The 20,190-nt window shown below is 45.0% G+C and overlaps 1 protein-coding gene across 2 annotated transcripts in view; it reads left to right on the top strand.

The window, feature by feature from the left end:
* The first annotated feature begins 348 nt into the window (after positions 1-348).
* Abca1 (ATP binding cassette subfamily A member 1) overlaps positions 349-20,190 on the top strand; it is a 117,000-nt gene continuing 97,158 nt past the window's right edge. The window contains exons 1-2 of one of the 2 annotated variants that reach the window (XM_055605282.1): positions 349-585; positions 15,020-15,182. In XM_055605282.1, the coding sequence (XP_055461257.1) occupies positions 15,117-15,182 (66 nt within the window). In that variant the 5' untranslated portion in view covers positions 349-585; positions 15,020-15,116. Of the gene's footprint in view, positions 586-15,019; positions 15,183-15,397; positions 15,657-20,190 lie in introns of those variants that run through there. The other variant, XM_055605283.1, reaches the window with a different exon arrangement.

Genomic DNA, 20,190 nt, shown 5'->3' with positions numbered 1-20,190 from the left:
TTTTTTTTTGTTTGTTTTTTGTTTTTATTTTTCCCATTACCTCCGCTGCTGGGAACGCGGAGACCAAGACACAGCTCAAGCCTGGAGTTTCCCGCCCGCCCGGGGTAGGCAGGTCAGGGCGGGGGCTACGGAAGAGGGCCCCACAAGGCTTGCACCATGCGCCCTGGGTGCCCAAAGCGGCGCACTGTCGCCCGTTTAAGGGGCGGACCCCGGCTCCACGTGCTTTCTGCTGAGTGACTGAACTACATAAACAGAGGCCGGGAAGGGGGCGGGGGAAGAGGCAGAGAGCAGCGTTTGACCGGTAGTAACCCCGGCGCTCGGCACAGCCGAATCTATAAAAGGAACTAGTCGCGGCAAAACCCAGCAATTCCGAGGGCGAGCGATCGGGCCGGGACCGGCCGAGCCCACTTCTCCCTCCACGGCGCAGTGCAAAGCTGGGTAGGGGTCGCCGCGGCACCCGCGCAGCCACAGCCGGCTTGGGGAGCTGCTCTGCTCCCTGTTTTTCCCCCCACTTTCTCTCCCTTTTCTGGAAGGGCTTGTGCAGGGCTGGGGGAAAACAAACACTCACGGCAAAGTGGAAAACAGGTAAGAGGTCCTTCAGTGACTTGGGCATTTTGTTTGGGGGCCAAGGAAGCCTTGGGAGGCTCTCCGTTTCAGGGTCTCTGCCCCTCCAACCCCCATATTCTCTAGCTCTAGGGGTGGAAATAGATCAGGGGCTGCATTACCGGGGAGAGGATGTCCTGGACAGGCCGTGGCGACCCTGGGGCGCAGAACTGCAGCAGCCGGGTCTCCCTGAACCGGAGACCCGGGAGAGAATCTCTGGGCGCAGAGATCCGCCTCTCGAGCACAGCAGGAGCCGGGGTTCCCGGTCGTCCTAGGGGCGCAGCCACAGGGGTGGGGAGGTGAGGATCCGCTGGAAGCGTCTCCCATTGTCTGGCTCCGGGTTGGCAATCGCCTACAAGTGTTACCTCTGAGCCCCCACTCCATTATTTAATTGGTTTGTGTTGGTCCCTGACTTGGTGATCCCCACCCCAGGACTGGGCGGCATGTCCTTGTTTCCAAACAACTCTGGTAGGAATTGTCCCAAACGTGATCTTTTGTGTTATTGCGAGCTCGAGGCCTCGGGGCTTTGTTCCACCCGGGGGTCCTGCCCAAAGCCTTCCTGCACCCTGGAGAGCTGCAGCCCCTGGCGCAAAGTGGGAGACGACTTTTGTTCCTTCTAAAGGTAGAAAACTCAGGAGAGTCCGCAGAAACCCGAAACGGGGGTGCTCATTTCCCCTCACCCCTGGTCCATCTTCTTGCTTTTTGCTGATTGTCCCCTGGGGAGCCTTCGGGCCGGGCACCGGTAGAGAAGCTGGGACGAGGCTGTGCAGCCGAATGACCGCGAGTAACCCCGGCGGGCGGCGCAGAACTCGGGTGTTGGGCCGGGCTCCGCCGCCAGGGGGTGGGGGCTGGGCGGCCTGCGGGTGGCCCCTGGAGACTGGCCCGCAGCGCCTCCTGGCCGGGTGGCCTAGGTATGGCGCGGTGCAAGAGAAAGAGTTACTCCCCTTCACTGTGAATCTGGTCGGAGCTGGTGGTTCCAAACTAGGAGTCGTCCTGAGGGCTGAGAGACCGGTCTAGTTTTTTTCTTTTCTTTTCTTTTTTTGTCCTTGCGTTTCCTGACTCCCAGGCCGCTGCTAAATGAGGCACGGCTCATGTAAGGGTCTTTGCTGATGACAGGCCTACTGATGAGTAGGTGCCTTTTCTTGTTTTTCTGCACTTACCGACCGGAAAGGAGAGAAATACTTATTAAACATTTTTTAAGGAGAAAAAGTGTCTGGCACTAGAAACAATCAGTTTTCCTCTTTTGCTGCTCTGGTACCATCATTAAAAAACAAACCAAAACAAGACTTTTCAATGACATCCCTCAAGGGGAGTGGGCAGGATAAATGTATAATAGAGGACAGATTGATTTTTTTTTTTTTTTTTTTTAAGGAAAACTTCTTGGTTTGGGATGTAGGTTATGCTTGAGTGTTTGTCTAGCTTGTACAGGACTCAGGGTTCTAGTACCACCGCCGCAGAAACAAACCCAAAGTACAAAACTTCCTTTCTATGGCTCCGTCCCCACGTCCTTAAAGCACACCTGAGACTCCCCTCGACCCCCGGACCCCTCCCTCCCAGGTAGAAAACACACCCCTCCTGGAAGTTCTCTTATAGTCAGAGCTTGGAACCCAGGCCCAGGTATTGCCAGTTAAAAAGTCCTTGTTTTCTCCTCTGCCCATTTCTTTCAGCCCATTTTTTTTTTTTGTATTCTAATTACAAGCACAAGAGCACCTTATTGCTGTTCCCATCTTTGCAAAAACTTCTCCCACATCAAAGAAAGCATATTCAGTGTAGAGAATATTTCTGAGTTGATAGTGTACAAAATAATAAAGATAAATTACAGTTTCTTTTGTATGCGTGTTTTTTCCTCAGTGCTGTCCTAAGTCATTAAAATAGAGGTTTTTTTTTTAAAAACGAGGTGATGCACAGAGCTGATTATTACTTGTGTGAGAACAAGTTGAATCAGAGGGGAGAGGGAAGAAAATTTCCAGCCAATGTAGTGCTCATAGGCTCTTTTTTTGGAGCAAGAAACGCTACCATAGGGTAATTCATGTTCCCGTTGTAAAAGTCTGTTCTGGACTGACTGGTGTTCAGATGCCTGTGATGCTTGTCTTCCTGAAAATGCGTGTTTGAAATCCAGCCCTTAGAGTATTTCTATCCGCACCTAAGGGCAGGCGTGTCATGACCACCTCCGACGCACCTTCATTTGCAACTTGCTCATGTTTTGTGGGAGATGATGAATTAGTGTGGAATTGGAAAGGATGGTTGGGCTTTGTTGGTTTTCCACTGCTTCTCATGGAAGCCCCGGTGCAAACATTAAAAATAAATGAAACTCAGCAACCCAGCTGTGTGCTGTCTTACCTGTGTGGGGAGGAGCCAGAGTAGTTTTATATTTACATTTGTTCTTTTTAGGCATGGTTTTTCCACCTTGTCAACCAGGATGCTTGTGTGTGCGCATTTCTAATTGTTAGAGCTTTGCTTTTTTTTTTTAATTTTTCATTTCTAAGATCATTAAATGGGCATTCCTTTAAACTCTTACATTAATAACTTTCTGAGATTTTAGAAAATGATCAAAAACGCATATTGCTTTGGCATTTCTAAAACATTCAAGTATAAATACATTTTTGTATATGGTCTAGATGTTAAATAAATAATGGAAATATAGTGTTCCTATTATTCTGACATAAAGTTTTAAAAGGCCAGTCTTAATACTTGCTTGATTTAGTTGTACTGGGAGTGTGCTTGCACTAAAAATATTGGAGACCGCCTTTACATATGCAAATGAAAACATCTGGAATACCAAAGTTATAGACATGTTTGTGTCTTAATAAACACTTACATGGTACTCTGTGCCAAGTGGTGTTTCAGGTGTTTCTCAGAAAACAAATTAATCTTAAAAACAAATTTATTCATTGCATCAATTCTACAGATTAAGTAAGAAGGTAAGCTATAATGGGTCTTTGGCTTTCCAAGTGGCTGATTTGAGACTCGAATTCAGTTCCAGAGGTCCGAACTGTGCACATTGAATCACTGGTACAATTTTAGATGCTGTGAAAGGGAATTCTGTGTTTTCGTTTGCTGTCATTCTTATCAGAAACTATAATTTGTATTATATTTCCATTGTTGCTCAGGGGTGGTAAGCCAAGTTCTCTCCTGGAAGGGGCCTTGGTTGCAACGCAGTGCAAAACCCGGAACAGTAACATTTGCTCAATTCTCAATAAAAACCAAAAACAAACCTTGGTTTTAAATGAACCTGATACTCTTGTTTCAGTCAATTATTTGTGAGTCGTGAGTGACCTCAGAGTAGTTTCCTACAGATAGTGGGCCAAGCAGTGTATTTTAAAAATGCAAGAAGTCGGAAAGTGAAAGTCTCAGCTATGAAATGGCTTTCACAGGCAGGTCTTCAGCTGCACTGCATTTTGTCATACACAAACTGTGAAAACACCCAAAAAAACAAAAAACAGTGTATGTTTGTTGTTGGCAGTGGTGGAATGTCACATTTGCTCTCTAAAACAAAGAGGGGAAAAAAATCCTTTAAGAAAAATCTATTTTGGAAAAGAAATACAAAATTCTTTAGACTTTGCAAGCTTCCTTTAGACCTGACAGAAGCAATGTCCCCCCTCACAAGACGCCTGAACCTATAGCTCCCGTCCATTCTGGAACCATAAAAGTCACCATGCCGTGCACTTAGCTTTCGAAGTTGTGATTAGCATTTGTCTCCTCTGTCATGCATGTGTCTCTAAAAAAAAAAGAGGTCTTTGACTCAGTTTCCCCCTTATGCTCAATGAGTCTCTGTAATAGGGAAATTGACAAACACTAACTTGAAAAAGTCAGTTAAGGGGATGGGTGCTGCTTGCTTCCTATGTTTTAAAACTACTCAAACAAATGGGATGTTCTCAGAAAAGTGTTAGAAACTGATACTGCAATGAACATCTCGGTGGTACATTGATAAATTTTGGTGCATGTTTAAATTATTTAGGCTGGATGACGCGAGAACAAGCAGTCCTCCTAGCCCAGTTCCATTTCCCTTTCTGAGGCAGCTGTGATTTGAGATTATGTTCTCATCTGTGATGTTCCACAGTTAAATATTTTGAGTTATGTATCAACTTACTGTTATGGATAGGCATGCAATAACTCATTAAGTGATTTAGAGGTGTAAACACTTTAAAAAGTACAGTAGCCTCTTCTGCATAGTTTCTGTTTTTCACACCTTTTTAGGTATATGCTTTAATCTACAATGTTTTCTGTGTTATTTCCAAGAATTTGAATAGTCAGGTATGGAATCAATCTGGGTGTATTTAAAAAAACAACAACAAAAACCAGTTAATGATAGTGGTAGTTGTAATAAGAACTTGAATTCAAAGTAAAGAAAACCTTTGGTCAGGTTGTGTTAATAAGCAGTTGTCAGTCTTAATGGGCTTTGCAAATTTAATGGCAACGATGCCTTTTTCCAGGTTTGCCATTGGAGCCACATTTCACATAATCAGAGAGTGGCTCTCCCCTGCTGAGGAGTGGCGTGAGTAGATGTGCCTTCAGAGACCAATGGGGCACTCTATCCTCAAACAGAGCTCAATTTGGGGACACTGGCTCTCACCGATGCATGCACTTAGTACGTCCAATTCCATTGCTTGGAGACTGGAGTGGGTGAATTTTTAAGTGGCGCCATAAAAATCACAGTGGTTTTTGTTGATGTTGTTGTTTTGTTTGTTTGTTTGAAGGAGCTAGCAGAAGTCCCACCCAGTAGTTTAGTTCCATTTTCCCCTGAATATTTTTCCTTTGGTACTCTGAATATTTGATTTGTGGAATCTTAATAACAGAGTCATTTCTGGAGAAAGGTATGCATAGAATTTTGATAATACTGTGTTCAGTTGAGATGAATTTTCTTTTTATGGGATCCTCCCAAACCTCAAATAACAGTGTTTGCATTGTCAATACAAAAAAATTAAAAATGAACACACCCTCAGAGTTTTGTTTTTGAGAATCAGTTGTAGTCTTACTCCTCTTTCTGCTCCTCTTCTAGCTTGGCAGCCAGCAAAGCAGCTTGTTTGGCTTTTGGTGGAGAAGGTGTCCAACTGGAGAGAAGGACCCATGCTCATGCCTGAGCTGGCAACTTGATGAAAGTCTTACGTGTCTAGTTAGCTGGTGCTTGCTGTGCAGTGAAACTGACATGCTTGGGACACGTGGCATCTGCTTGTCTTACTTTAGTTGCCGGCTGGTAAAAGGGCAGTCTGCAGAAGGGTCCTGGTGTCAGTCATCTGCTCTCTAAGCTGACCTTGGACAAAAAAGCTCTGTTTGCTAAGAGTGAAGGCAGTCAACTGTTGAGGTAAAAAGCTGTCTGTGGCTATTGAAAGATTTGTTAAGTACGTCTTTGTGTTGAACCCATGGGCTTAGAGTTCAAGGCTCCTGAACAGTACTGAACGTTTTATATTTTGGCGTGAGCTCTCGGGGAAGGTGTCCTTTTCAGTTGGTATGTTCACATGAGCCTTAGCCTGGTCAGTTGAAGATTGTATTGGCTGTGGGGTCGCACACATTTAATCCCAGCAGAGGGAGGCAAAGGCAGGTGGATCTCTGTGAGCTCCAGGACAGCCTGGTCTACAGTTCAGGACAGCCAGGGCTATTACACAGAGAAACCCTGTCTCAAAAGAAAAAAAAAATCATATTGCTTTTTTTTTTGAGACTAATTTAATTCCTAACAAATGAGAGACACCATTAAGGAAAATCATCTGAAATGCTGTCCCATTTGAACTTGGTTTTGTTGTTATTGTTTTTTTAGCCTAGCTTGAAATAGTGTTGTGGCTTAGGGCCATTAAAACACCTTATCATTTGGCAGGGCCCACTTGGTAGGTCAGTCAGCTGGAGAAGAGTGTGGGCAGATCTGAAAAAGATGCAGGATTGAAGCCCAGATTTCTAAGGTAAATTAATGTAGAGGCTAGAAGAAATGGGACAGAGGAAGCTGTAGGCGGTACCCAAGTGAGACCTACTGGAAAGTAGCTGTTGGCTCTAGAAAAATAACTGAATGATGGGACCATGTGGAGATAGTAGAGACACCCCGGAAAGGGATTTTATGGCAAAACCTTGGTATCCTGCAGTGCCATCAGGGACACCAAGGTAAGTTTCATTTCACTCAGTGCTCTGGGAACTGGAGAGTGCTCCAGTGGGCTCTGGAGAGTCCTTAAAGGAAATGGTATTCTCCTTGTGGACCAAAAGAGGAGAGAGAGATTCCGTTAATTGCCTGCCACACCCAGCCCCGCCCTGGATGAAAGCTTCACTCTGTGAAGTGGGTAGCACTCGTCTTTACATTACAATAACAATATGTACTGGGCTCGCTTTCTTCCGGGAGCTAGATAAAAGTTTTGCATAGGTTGCTAGCTCTGTTTTACGCTGAGGCTGCAGGGCTGCAGTCTTTAGGGTGCCAGAGTCAGTGACTATCCTCTCCCCCACCCCTCCCAGCGCCTTTTTTAGGGTGCCGCATGAGAGCATCCTTCAGAGACTGTGATTGCTACTAATACGCCACTGGACCACCTCTCCCAAGATGTTCTTGGAAAACCATCTTAGAACAACAGGGAGCATTGTCCAGTCACGTTTGTCTGCAAATCAGTGTCTGCAGGCAGCGTGTAGGTCAGGGGAAAGGAATGCAATGGTCTCTTGCTGAAGTCCCGCTTATGCTAGAGTCACGATCACAGTTGAGAACTTTTTTTTTTTTTTTTTTTTTTTTACATTTCTCCTTATGCTGAGTCAGTCATGCTGATAGGTTGATTTCCTGACTAAAAGAAAGTTTATTTTCTTACGTGCTACATCCCTCTGACCGGGGAATAAGCAAATACTTGCAATATTTGCTAAATTCTTCCTTGGAAGTTTGCTCTGTATTTGTTTAGTCGAAATCAGTGGGAGGTGAGGGCTGATCTCTGGCATTTTGTTAGAATTTTCCCCTAATTTTACCACAGAGAAACAATGATTTGGGCTCAGTACATACCTGCTTCCAGAAAAGCCTGGCTTTAAGGCGGTTAAAAAAGTCCCGAAGCCATTTATGTAGCTGAAAGCAACACTTCAACTCTGAGGGCGGTAAATAGGGTCATTGACTAACTATCAGTAACGTGACGGGAGTAACTTTAGAATTTTAGGGTTCTTGTAGAATTGTCAACAGCACGAGGAATTGCTTAACAAGGAATTGCTTCTCAAAGGTGAGATTGCCACACCATTCATCCTTTCTTATTTCAGCTTTTAGTTTTCATTTTTACTTTTTATTTTATAGCTCCTGTTTTGAGAATTAAGCCATGAGCAAAGAATTTTGTCTTGGGAGTTGGATATGTGTCCCAGGTTTGGGAAAAATGTGTGCAGCTGTTTATCATCTTAGTGTTATGCATCAGGAAGTATGTGCGATGCATTAGGTACTTTGAACCCTCCTGCCTTCCTAGTTTTAATTGTTGGCCTTTAATAGCACGCACAGCTTCTGTATTTTTAACTGGGTGGTTCTTAGCAGAACCTCTTCTGAAATAGTGAGGTTCTCCTGGAGTGACAGGGTGAATTTTGAGGTTGATTTTTTTTTTTTTTTTTTTTTTATCTTAAAGACCTCTTGCACCTTTTTGTTTTCACAAATTTTAGTGTTAAAAATATTACCTTTAGGTAGCAACATCATTTCTGGGTTATCTGGGCGCCAGCTTGTGGTCCATCTTAATTTAGGTCTCTGTAAGTCAGGGCTGTTCCACGGGAACTGTAGGTTTATGATATGGTTGGAGGTGTTGGGAGGGGCTGCGTTAAGGGACCACTAACAAGGATGGCTTCTGGGTAGTGAGCCTGTGACTGGAGGACAGTCACAGGCTGTCGCAGGTAGTGAGCCTGTGACTGGAGGCTACATCAAGGAAGCCAGCTTAGCTTCAGGCATATGTATTAAGCTGGTGGGTGAGCCTCGGAGAAATTATAGGATGTCTCACAATCCCTCCCATTCCACAGCAGCCCATCTGGTCTTGAATCATGGGTGCAGAGAGCCTGTGCCAGCTGGGTCTCTTGGCCTTTAGTAACCTCATTAGGCTTTTCCCTGAACATGGCTCTGGATCCACAGACCTAGGCTCTGAGAGGCTCTTAGAGAGCAGACCTTTTCTTAAGCACACGCACGCTTTTGGACTTACAGGTTTCATACTGCTGTCTTCAGACCTTGCACAACCCTCTGGCGACGAGGCCAGAGCCTCATCTATGCTTCTTGTTCTTGCATGAGTGTGTTGTGAATACACAGTCAGTTGAGCTCAGCACCTTTGCATATCTGCTACAGTTGGGCTTTCCTGCTGCCTTGTGCTTTACTGTCTCACCATTCAGGGATCCAAAGCACCACAGATTACACAGTTTTTATTTGCCCATTTTACCTCCTCTAAGAAAAGGAGGTCTACAGACAGTTGTGTTAAGGCATGCCTGCAGTTATGGTCAACATACATCCTGTTTGTACTAACTGTGGAAATAAAATTTTGTCTTAGAGAGCAGAGTTTACACTGTTTCTCTATGATATTCATAGAGAAACATATGCATGTATTTATTGAAAGTTTGGGAGAATACCTGTCATATAACCATTGCTTTCCAAAAATGAAAATTAGTTGCTGAGTGCGCATGCTAAGTTTATGAACTATTTAGATGGAACCGGTAAGAGAAATGCATTCAGAAGAATTAACAGAGTCTTAAGAGAAATCGCTAAGTGGGAAGAGGCGTGTGACTGTTCTCAAAAAAGTGGTTTAAGAGCCACCTGAGTGCCAGCTCCTAAGTGTAGGTAAGTGATTTGCCTCTGAGGGTCCTCAGCATCTCAGCCTGTAAGACTGCAGGAGAATATGATGGGGATTTTCCTAAATCCCCAGGCACTTGGTCTAAGAGTACAGCTATTAAACGGAGCACAAACTTGGGAGCCCCCGCTCCTTTCCTGTCCAGAAGGACCAACTTCTCAGTCCCAGTGAGACGTGACACTTGGCATGGTCACTGCTTGGGGACTTCTGCTGTTGGGAAATTGGCATTGGCTAAGACATTGCCAGTCAGGGGTTGCGTGACTCTCATGGAGCTCAACACTGGAGTCGTGGCTGTGTTCTTGCAGGAAGGGACAGGCCAGGCCCAACCTCCTGTTCCCATGGCCCAGTGGTTTCTAGTAACAGTGTGTCCACACTCTCATTCCTCTCCTGCGTGTTCTTCAACAGACTGAGTGCTTGGGGTAGGGGGTAGGGGTGGTCTCAGGAGGAGCTCTGGCTTTTCTGAGTTGACTATGCCAACTCAGGGCTGTATTCTTCTGCCTTTTATTGTGTTTCTTCCTTCTGCTTTTTGGTAGTTCTCTTGTCTCAGCACTCTTTGAAATACGTATGTCAAGTTCAAAATGTCAAAATGCCTCCCTCTATCTCTCCCTCCCTTCCTTCCTTCCTTCCTTTCTTCCTTCCTTCCTTCCTTCCTCCCTCCCTCCCTCCCTTTCTCTTTTTCTTCCTCTCTCTTTTTCTCTTTCTTTTGTTAGTGTTTGCGTCTGCTTGGCTTTCCAGTTTGTTTTAGGGAAAAGTGAAACGAATTTATCATACTGGCTGACCCTTGGTGGGCTGCATAAGGCTGGCCCAGCCTCTCACTTTATTCTAGAGATGTTTCATCAGAGGGAACCTCCTTCCCATGTTGTGTTCCCTCACTTTCTCTGCTAGAGTGCTCCTGAGAATGGGGTCTATGCCTTTCTCATTCACTCCTGAATCTTCTGCACATGAAATGTGATAGGTGCCCACTAAACATTTGTTGTAGTTAATGGGAGCCTGGCAGAGTAGATTGACAGAGTTGCTAAGTAATGACTGATCTTCTAAAGCATGGTTGTATTTGTGGGGTATGTTAGTTATTATAAGAGAAAGAGATTGTTTGTTGTTGGGTTTATTGATGTATGATTTACATTCTGTAAAATGTACCTCTCTAAAGGTATGTGGTTGGATTTTTCGTAGAAGGACACAATGGTGTGACTCTAACCATTTTCCCAGTATTGACATTTGTGGCCCTGTCTCTTCCACCTATAACCTCTGATAACCAGTGGCCTGGTTTCAGTCTTTGTTGTTTCACTTTTTTATAGTCCTTATAAATCCAATCAGATAGTATGTGCTTGTCTTCTGTGCCTGCATTAATTCTCTAAGTGTACAGCTGTTGAGATCTTTATGTGTTGTTGTGTGTGCCAGTGATTGGCTCATTTTTGTTGCTCAGCAATATTCCACTTTCATTTATTTACTTGCTGATGAAAATTTGGTTGTTTTCAACTGGCTTTTCTGTATAAGGCTTCTATAAACTTTTGCATATGTCTTTGTGTGGACATTTGGTCTCACTTCCTTTGGAGTAAGATAGGGTAGATGGTTGGATCATCAAATGTATTACTCCATAGGAAACTCCCACATTTTTCCAAAGTGGCTTTTACATTTTATGGTTCTAAAGTCAGTGTATTCAGTTTGATTCCACTACACGCTTGTTAGTGCTTTTAAATTTAAGTGTGTGTGAAGTCAGATCTCACTGTGTTTTCAATTTACATTTCCCTATAAGCACTGTTTTAAGCATTGTTGCATATTCAGGAAGGTTACTTTTTAGCAGACTTTTGTGTTCTGTAGATTCTAACAACTGGCATTTGGAATGAAAGTTGCTAAACAAATTGGTGGAAGATTAGAACAGTCATTTTTGTCCGGATCCATCTTGCACAAATCAAGGTTTGGATGTGGAAATTATCAGATTGATAAGTGGAACCATTGCTGCGAACCACAGAGATTGACCCGAGGACTTGAGTATAAAGCCTGATAGAAAGCCAATTCTGTGGCCCCAGTGGTCTTGGGAGGTCTACTTGGTCCTTAGCTAAACCTGATGTTTATGGGGAGTAGACTTAGATTCACTTATGTTTCCCAGGATGCCTGAGAAGTCACCAGGGAGGCTCTGTGGTCCTTTGTGACTGTCTTGAGCATGCCCCAGAAGCAACTGAACACAGAGCTCCCTCCCTGGGGACAGATTGCCTGAATCAGTTAATCAAGCTTGAGAAATCAGTTACCACAGGCCCAAGAATGCCACCACCCTTGAATTCTGCCACCCTGTTTTTCATGGCCATCTTTTAAAATATTAATTGAGGCCATGTCCCCTGAGTGCTTCCAACAAGCCAATACTGATTTATTTGCTCACCAGAGATAGCAGAGATGAAGGAACCAGGAATACCACTGTCCTGACTCAGAAGGGGACAGACTCTGCAAGAGAAAGCACTGAAGAAAAACTCATTCAGGTGTGGGTAGGGGGGTGATCAGGAAGGATTCCTGAGCTGGTAGCAACCCTGTGGAGGCGCAGAATTGTGGAGGAGATAGGTAGGCTCACAGTTCTGGAGAAAGTACTGTCGCAATGAAGTCCATGTAGCATGTTCCTAGCCCATGAACCCTCCAGGGAATGGCCGAATAAATGAGGGGAGGTGGCAGTAGCTGGAGACCCACCAGGGAGGTTGAGTAAACCTTGGTGAGGACTCCATCCAGGGTGATAGGAAGCAGGTGAAGGGTAGGCAAGTGCCATATGTACATATTTGATTTAGTCAGATATTTCCGGTGCTGTGTGTCCAAGGGAGGAGAATGGCGAGGTTGGAGCCGAAGAAGCCAGTTGGAGTTGCATCTGTAGTCATTCAGGCTCAAGACAAGAGCAGCCTGATGACTTGGCGAAGCTTTCTAAAGTGGGATCCCTTCCAGCCACTGCCTGGAAATTCGTGTAGGGCAGGAGCAAGCGTGCTATACTTCGAAACATTGAGAAATCCAGCGCACGGGATTGCCTTTACCCCCCGTGTGCTGTTTGAGGTTTGTGTGCTCACTTCCTTGGAAAACTGATGTGGAAATGTCCCATTGGCTTTTGGTACCTGGGTAGAAGGGCTCAGGCATGGCCACACCCCAACCCCCCTTTGAGTAAAGTTGGCCATTGGCATTGATCTCTGGGTTCTGAGATGAAGACGTGGGTGAGACTTATTCAGGTGTCCAGGAGGTGCTGAGGTAGGCAGGAGGAATGGGCTGGAATGTCGCCTGTGTGATGCGGCATGCACAGGCAGAGAACAACCTTTCCTCTAGCCTCATGACATCCTTGCTGTGTCTCTGGGAGCCTGGAGTCCGAAACTGGTTTTGGAGACTCAGAAACTCATTAACCTCTAGGAAAATGTTCTCCAAGAAAACTCAGTTTTTCTTCTCTCATCTCAAGGGCACGGTGTAGGCTGTGTTCTCTCCTCTCAAGGGCGTTGTGCAGGGCACTGTCTTCTGTGTCACTGACCATCTCCGCTTAGGAATTAGGAAGCAATTCCAGACATGGATTTTGCCCCAGAGACCAGCTCTAACTCAAAGCTTGCCCCTCCCAGTTTAACCCCTACCCCCAGAAACTAGAAATAACAGAATGTCCTCTTTAGATAAGACACCCATTTTCCTGCTGGGGGTTACCTGTAAAACTTTGATGGGAACCTGGGTTTCTTTGGCATTTGCATTACATCTTGCATTCTTAACTTTTTTCTATCACCTTAGTTTAATACTTAGAGTACCACATAAGGGAGATGCCAGCATCCCCTGTTGGAATGAGGAGCTTGTTGTTCAGAGACTTTACATCTTGTCCCGGGAACAGAGTTGGTCATTGGGGGGCAGGCTAGTGCCTACTGGGGGTCAGTTTTCGTTTTTTGTTACAGTGTATTGTATTACAACTTTTCCGCCATTTTACTAGGGGGCTCTAAAAAATTTCTGTACCCTATAAATCAGTTAAGTGAAACCTGGAGAGTGGCATTAACAGGAGAAAATCCCAGGTAATTCTTTACTTTAGTATTTTAAGTGTCACTTAGAAACAGTTTGGTCATTGGCTTGTCATTGCTGTGGGTCCAGTTGGCCTCTCTCAGCAGAGAACTGCCAGCCAAGTGGTACTGGCTAGGTCTTCCTTTGGGTATTGGCCTACAAAGTCTTTTTGCAGTGAGGAGCTATGAGTAGTAGTCTGTGCCCTTTCTGGGTTTGCTGAGCTGTAATAAAGAAGAAGGCTTTGGAGTTTAACAGAATTTCCGATTTATCCTATCACTAATAAATGAATTAGAATTAACCATTATGGGGCATCCATTTTTCGGGACATGATGGTTTCTCCATGTAATGTTTTTTTTTTTTTTCCTTCCTTCTTTCCTAAAAATTTTTAATCTCAGTCCACGTGTATTAGGGAGAAGAAGGGGTATCACAGGGAACTAAAATCCCATCAGAAGAAACAGTCTCATGAAAGAAAGACCCCTGTGCCCTGATATATTTGGTCCTTCAGAAACCTTGTCTGCATTATTAAGATTGGGGGTTTCCATTTCAGCTTTTGGTTTTGTCTGTTAGCATTTTATGCCTTTATACAATAGAAAGCATAGGTGCTAGAAGCCGCAGTCATTAAGAATCATTACTAACAATGGTTTCTGCTGAAAATTGGTGACTATCAACTGTTGACAGATCCCAGCTTTAATAACCTGTGGGTCCCTCTTTTTCCCAGCAGTTCTCAATTTCCTTTTATTCCTTAGCACGTTTAGCTGAATTCTTTGGAATTTTTCCAGCATTGAATAAATACAGCTGGGTACTGGGTAACGAGGACACAAGGACTGTTGTACAGTGTGTTCATGAAAAGCCCAAGGATGGCGAAATGGCTCTTCGGGGAGACCTTTTTGACACCTGGGATAGGAGTAAAGTGGCCATGTGCTCAGGTGCGGATAGAGCGAGGCCAGAAGTGTGCTGCGAAAGTCCCAACTGTAGGAGTCTGCCACTTTGGCAGATGCCGTGCAGTGCTCAAACCAGGCAGGCTCTCTTCTCTGTGGGATACTGTTTGCTTTCCGCAGAGACACAACACTAGATTTGTCCCTATCACCTGGGAGCCAGGTGTTGGTGGCATTTCTTTGATGGTTACTCCCAATCATCTAAGACAATCCTCACCTTTCCACCTGGGAAAACTGCCTTGCTAATGATGCCATTTATCACTCCAAGGACTCAGCTTTGTGGCCAGATGAAAACTGTCTGTCGGGAATGTTAGGGAATAGCACAGGTCGCTCCAGGCTTGAGGGAGGGTTTATAAATGCTGCTGACATTTCCTGGTAGGATACATGTATTTCTAGGGGATGGAGGCAGGCCCCTGGGATTCCAGGAGGCCATTTCTAACCTCAGTTTTGGCCAGGGAAAGTTGCTCTCTCAAATCTGTTGTCACACATGCATTTTTTATCCTTAAATGATCACATCAGTGGTGTTCCAGTGATAAGGACCGTTGCATCTAGCTTCCAGCCTAGAGCCAGTAAGCCTCCCGGAAGCTCTGTCTGCTGGAAATTGTGAAGATTGGCAGTCCACGACTCATGACCCTTTGACGAGCAGCCAGGGTGTTGGAGGTGTCTGGTGAGAGGGCTGGAGCCACAGCTCTTCTTGGCATAGGTCTTCAAACAGTGATTGACAGCTCTCTCTCCTCTTGCTTTATCTTTCAGTTAATGACCAGCCACAGCGTCACTGTGTGCTCCGGCCGCTTCATCCAGGACTTCCGAGCCACACACTCTAGTGGCTGTGGGTGCTGGCAGAGGTAACATGGCTTGTTGGCCTCAGTTGAGGCTGCTGCTGTGGAAGAACCTGACATTTCGAAGAAGGCAAACAGTAAGCATGGGTTTCTCTGTAGGGTTCTTGCTTGCTTTCTCCGGTAGAGCTGTGCCAGAGGTTGGAGGAGGGAGGGAAGGGTGTGTTCCTGGTTTCCACTTGGTGATCATTAAATGAGTCTGGCACTTGTGGACACAGGCACTTGTGGACACAGGCCTGTGTGGCTCTGATGTGGTCCCATGGCTTGGCAAGGAGGGAATGTGTTCAGTCAGGCATAAACGATAGCTTGGGTTTGTGCTAGTTCCTGGGCATGGATTCTTATTTCTGCAATCTGGCAGAAAATGACCCCCATCATCCCATTACCTCCTTTCACTGAAGTTCTGGTAGCTACCTGGAGCCACCCACAAGCACCCTGTGGGCCTCAGCATTTCTGTGAAGTGAGGCGATGAAGCAGGTCTTTGATATGTCCCTGGCAATCTGAGTATTAGGCGGGAATTGCCTTCCTCAGCTTTGACAAGAGCCTGGAAGATTATGGTAAGTGAGACTTGTCATTTCTGTGGACATACCTAAGCCACCCACTTCTGATGTGGGCCAGTATATCTTTGAGTAATCCAGCAAGCCCGCCATGACTTCATAGGTGAATGTTGTTTTTCCATGGAGGAAGATGCGTCTCTAGTGCAAGGTGAGCTCTCTGAGGCTTAGGTCAGCCTTTCATGTGGTTCCTTTATCTCTGACCATTCCTTCTGAGTCTTCTCTTCCTGCCCTTTTGGCTTAGCTATATGTCTCTGTAGGTCACTTCTAAACCTGTTTCCTGTCTTGCACTCTTCTTGGATTCCAGCCCTGCATCTCCATGTGGCTGTCTCAATGAAGTTCAACTGCGTGTAACCAAAATAATCTTTTGCAACTCAAACACCTTTAGTGAACCTTGAAGAGAGTTTAATTTAGTGTTTCTTGAAGTGTAATAGCACTTACAGATCTTCTTTAAGAGAATATATGAAGGTACCTTCTTGTTTACTGATGTTTATATTATAAAGTGAATTGAGTATAAAAGTAAAAATAGATCTAAACCCTGATGATAAAACCATAGGTCCTATACAGATTTACAAATCAAATACAAACAAAACTGAAAAAAAAAAAAAACATTGCAATTTAAAGTATCACCTGAAGCATAGTAAGAAAATTGACTTTGTTTAACTGAAATCCAGATTATATGCAAGTGGCCATGTGAAATATAGTGGTAGATGATGTAATACTGGCCATTTTGAATTTGGACAGTCTGTATTACTTTGTGCTAATGATGTCGTTCTTCATCTGTGTTTCTATTTGGGCAACGTTCACTAATATCACTTGGCTTTCCTTTAGTCCAATCCCATCAGGAGGATGTTACAGTCATACAGTTGAACACACTAATATAAACTGGAGCTTTGATGGCTTGTGGCATAATTTAGGCTAATGTAAGTAGATCCAGATAGGTGTACCAGAATTTTTTCAGACGATCATTGAAATGGAAACACAGAAAGTTTAACATCTTCATGGAAAAACCCAAGTATAATCCTGGGAATGCTCATGTGAGCACACACATGAGAGAAAGAGAGAGAGAGCTTCTAGTTTTAGAAATGTGTTCAGCTTTTCATGTTACAAATGAGGAACTTGAATTCAAGGTCACTAATGAGAACAATGACTAGAATCTATATATCCTTTCTCATTAGTAATAATAGCAAAGTACAGGGCGCATGACCATATTATAATAGCAGAAGATATTTCAGATGTGCTTCTATGAGCTAGTGTGTTATCTATATATTTATTTTATTTTATAATTGCTGCTGCTTGACTACAGGGCCTTGCACCTGCTAGGCCAGAGTTCTGCCACTGAACCAAACAGCCAACAAAGTGGGTTATTAGTTGTATTAGTTGTTTCTAAATCCCACGAGGTAGTGCTTCTCTTTAGGGTACAGGTAACAGTATAGTAGAGAGAGGTAGAGAGGCTAAAGGGTTTCCCAAAGGTCTGCACTGCTGGAGTTTGACTGCAGATAGCATGATGCTAGCAGCCATGTGCTAAAGTATGTTAGACCAGCAACTGCTGGGTTAGCCTGCTGTTTACTTATTGGGCTTTTTGAGACCAGGTTGCAGGCATCCAGGCTGACCTGGAACTCACCATGTAGCCCAGACTGCCTTCGAAGTCCTGATCCTCCCTCCTGGCTTCTCTTTCCTAGTGCCGGGATTACAGTTGTATAGCACCATACCCAACCTCATCACCTTTCAATGGTGTCATTTTTAAAAATTCTCTATCAAAAATCTAGACATTTCTGACTTTTCTCTCCTTTTTTTGTTTTTTTATTTTTTTGAGACAGGGTTTCTCTTTGTAGCCTTGGCTGTTCTGGAGTCACTTTGGAGACCAGGCTGGCCTCGAACTTACAGAGATCTGGCTGGCTCTGCCTACCTCAGAGCTGGGATTGCACCACCATGCCAGGCTCTGACTTTTTCCTTAGCTAGCTTCCTGCACCTTGCAGTTGTCCCTAGGTCTTGATGTTCCTAAGTCTGTTACATTTGCCTTTATGCTTTGCCTGCCCTTCCTCCATATGTCAGTTTCCTACCTGGTAGGAAATTGTCTCTGCCTTGATGGTTTCATTAGTGAGTCATAGGGGGAAAAAAAAATCACTTTAGCAGTGAAAAGTTGGCCTCGAGGGAGCCTGTTCCAAACATCAACACAAAGTGTAGAAGAGATCCTCTAGATTCGTCAAGCAGAAGCTGATCTGGGGCCAGAGGCTGGGGCCTCCTTACTCTGGTTCTCAGTGGCTGTTCCCTTTCCCAGTATTTTATAGGTGCATCACAGTGTCAAGCTTGAGGGAGGAGGAAGTGATAGGGAATGGGTTTCTGTGGCCAGGCAAGAAGGAGTCAGGAGCATACCGTCCAGGAACACAAGATGTACTGTAGGTCATCTACCCTGAGCCAGTCTTTGTTAGCTTTGAGCTTGTTGCTTCTTGCTCAAGGCTGAATTTGCCTTATGCTTATGCATTTAAAAGTATTAGGATTAGAAAGATAGGCAGATGTAGTCTAAGGCAATTGACAGAAGAGTTCTTGTTGACGTAGAAAGTAGGGGCACGGTCCTCAGACACAGATGGCCTTTGTAAGATACTGCACCACTGCTTACCATGTCTGAGTCACCTCCCTTCCTGATTTCTAAAGTAAATCCATTTTGAGGAATCAGGAAGAAAAGCAGTTCATTTTAGGCCACAGATACTTAGATCAGCAGAGCGGGTGCTGCCAAGATCTGGCGAGCCTCTGTACAGTTGATGGAGCTGGACTCTGATGGGCACAGGGTCAGTCCTGAAGGTAGCACCAGACTCCATCTCCTGGTGTCCTCACAGGCCAGGCGTCTTAACGTAGCATTTGCTTTATCCTCAGCAATGGCTGAGAATGTGTAGCTTCTGCTGGTCTACCTGGCTATGATGTTGTTTAGGGATGGGAACTTGTGTGCCACTTTCTTGACTCACAGAGGCAGAACTGTCCTGCCCATTATGAAGGGAGAGACCTTGGAAGCCCCTGGATAGCCACAGTGCTTGGAAACTCATTGCAAGTTCCCCTGTTCCTGAGGGCATCTGTACCCATGACACAGAACCCAGGACAGAGCTTGGCACTGTGACATGCCGACGAAGAACTTGCCCGGTGAATGGTAAATGGGTTGCTGGTCTCTTATTTGAAAGTCTTGGAGCACTGAGGAGGAATAGAAAGAGTATCTGGCAGCCTGAAGCTGAGCAGTGAACCCCAGCGCAATCCCAAATAAAGGCAGCTTTGCCCTGGTGTCCTTGGTTGCAGATGACTATTATAGACCCTCTTTGTGCACACTCATGGGGTCCATCAACCAGAGTTAGTTTTCCAGTGTTTCACTTGGGCAAAGAATACATTGAATTGAGTTGCAAAAGGGTACAAAGCTCAGTTTGGGTCCAAAGTACTAGCTAGATTGTGTGTGGGCAACAGTTATTCTATACAAACAGTGTGTGGGACAGGAAAGGGGGTGGTGGACTTCAGGATATCAGGCTCTTCCTCTGGCTTTGGGTTTGATCCAGAGGCCAAGGTCTCCACGAAACCGAAGGGACAGAGTGACACAGCCAAATGGACTCTTATCTTTGCCTTTAAGAGAAACAGCAAATTCTCACTTTTAATTTACTTGGAGTACTACTCATGGGACAGTCTGGAATGAAAAGGGACACACATGAAAACATAGAACTCTTCCTTCCTGAGCAGTTAGAAAAGTTCACAGAGTATGTGGGCACTTCCCTTCCCTTTCCTGTTCCTAGTTTCAAGGACATTTCTGCTCTGTCCTTAGTCCTGGCTCAGTAACCCCGGCTTGGCCTGACCTGTGCCTCAGTGTTCTCCAGAACATTGGTTTCCTGTTCTATAGATGAAGAAAGCTAGGACAAGTCACTGTTTGTTGTTTCACTAAAATCAGTGTTTGCTGAGCAGTCATTACTTGTGGGAGATTTGCTGGGTATGTAGTGACAAGCCAGACATGCTGTGCTCCTGTTTCAGGGCAAGAGGATGTGAAACTTTATCAGCACACAAATAAAAACGTCTTTACGACGTGTAAGAATTACAAGTAGAGCAATGAACTGTGGTGCTCAGGTGTGGGTAGGAACTTCGTTTAGAATGGGAGGTCGTAGCATTCAAGCCTAGACCCCCAGAATGGAAGCGGTGGTGTTAGCGTGCAAAGATCAGGAGCTCAGAGCGCGGCACTATATTCTGCACTTAGAGAGAGGGCAGGAATGTGATTCTGTCTTGAGGAACAGAGAGAAGCCAGGGGCGCTTGCTCAGTGAAGGAAGAGTGGCCAGAGATGAGGGGAGAGGACACACAGTGCCTGATCATCCAGTTATGGAAGAATAGTTGAGGTTAATTTTGTACCAGAAATGAGCACTTCAGGTGGACACGGTATGACGAACAGGGCTCATCTTCTGGGTGTTGATATTGAGGCAACTTGAGCGTTGGGAATACCAGGAAGCATTTGTCATTCTGTACACACACATAACAACTAATGCTCCGTGTTCTGTGTAGCATTGCTTAGCTTGTATG

The sequence above is a fragment of the Psammomys obesus genome, unplaced genomic scaffold (genome assembly GCF_907164565.1).
Source record: "Psammomys obesus unplaced genomic scaffold, mPsaObe1.curated_primary_1811, whole genome shotgun sequence".
NCBI classification, from domain to species: Eukaryota; Metazoa; Chordata; class Mammalia; order Rodentia; family Muridae; genus Psammomys; species Psammomys obesus.
This window is presented reverse-complemented; position numbering and strand designations above follow the sequence as displayed.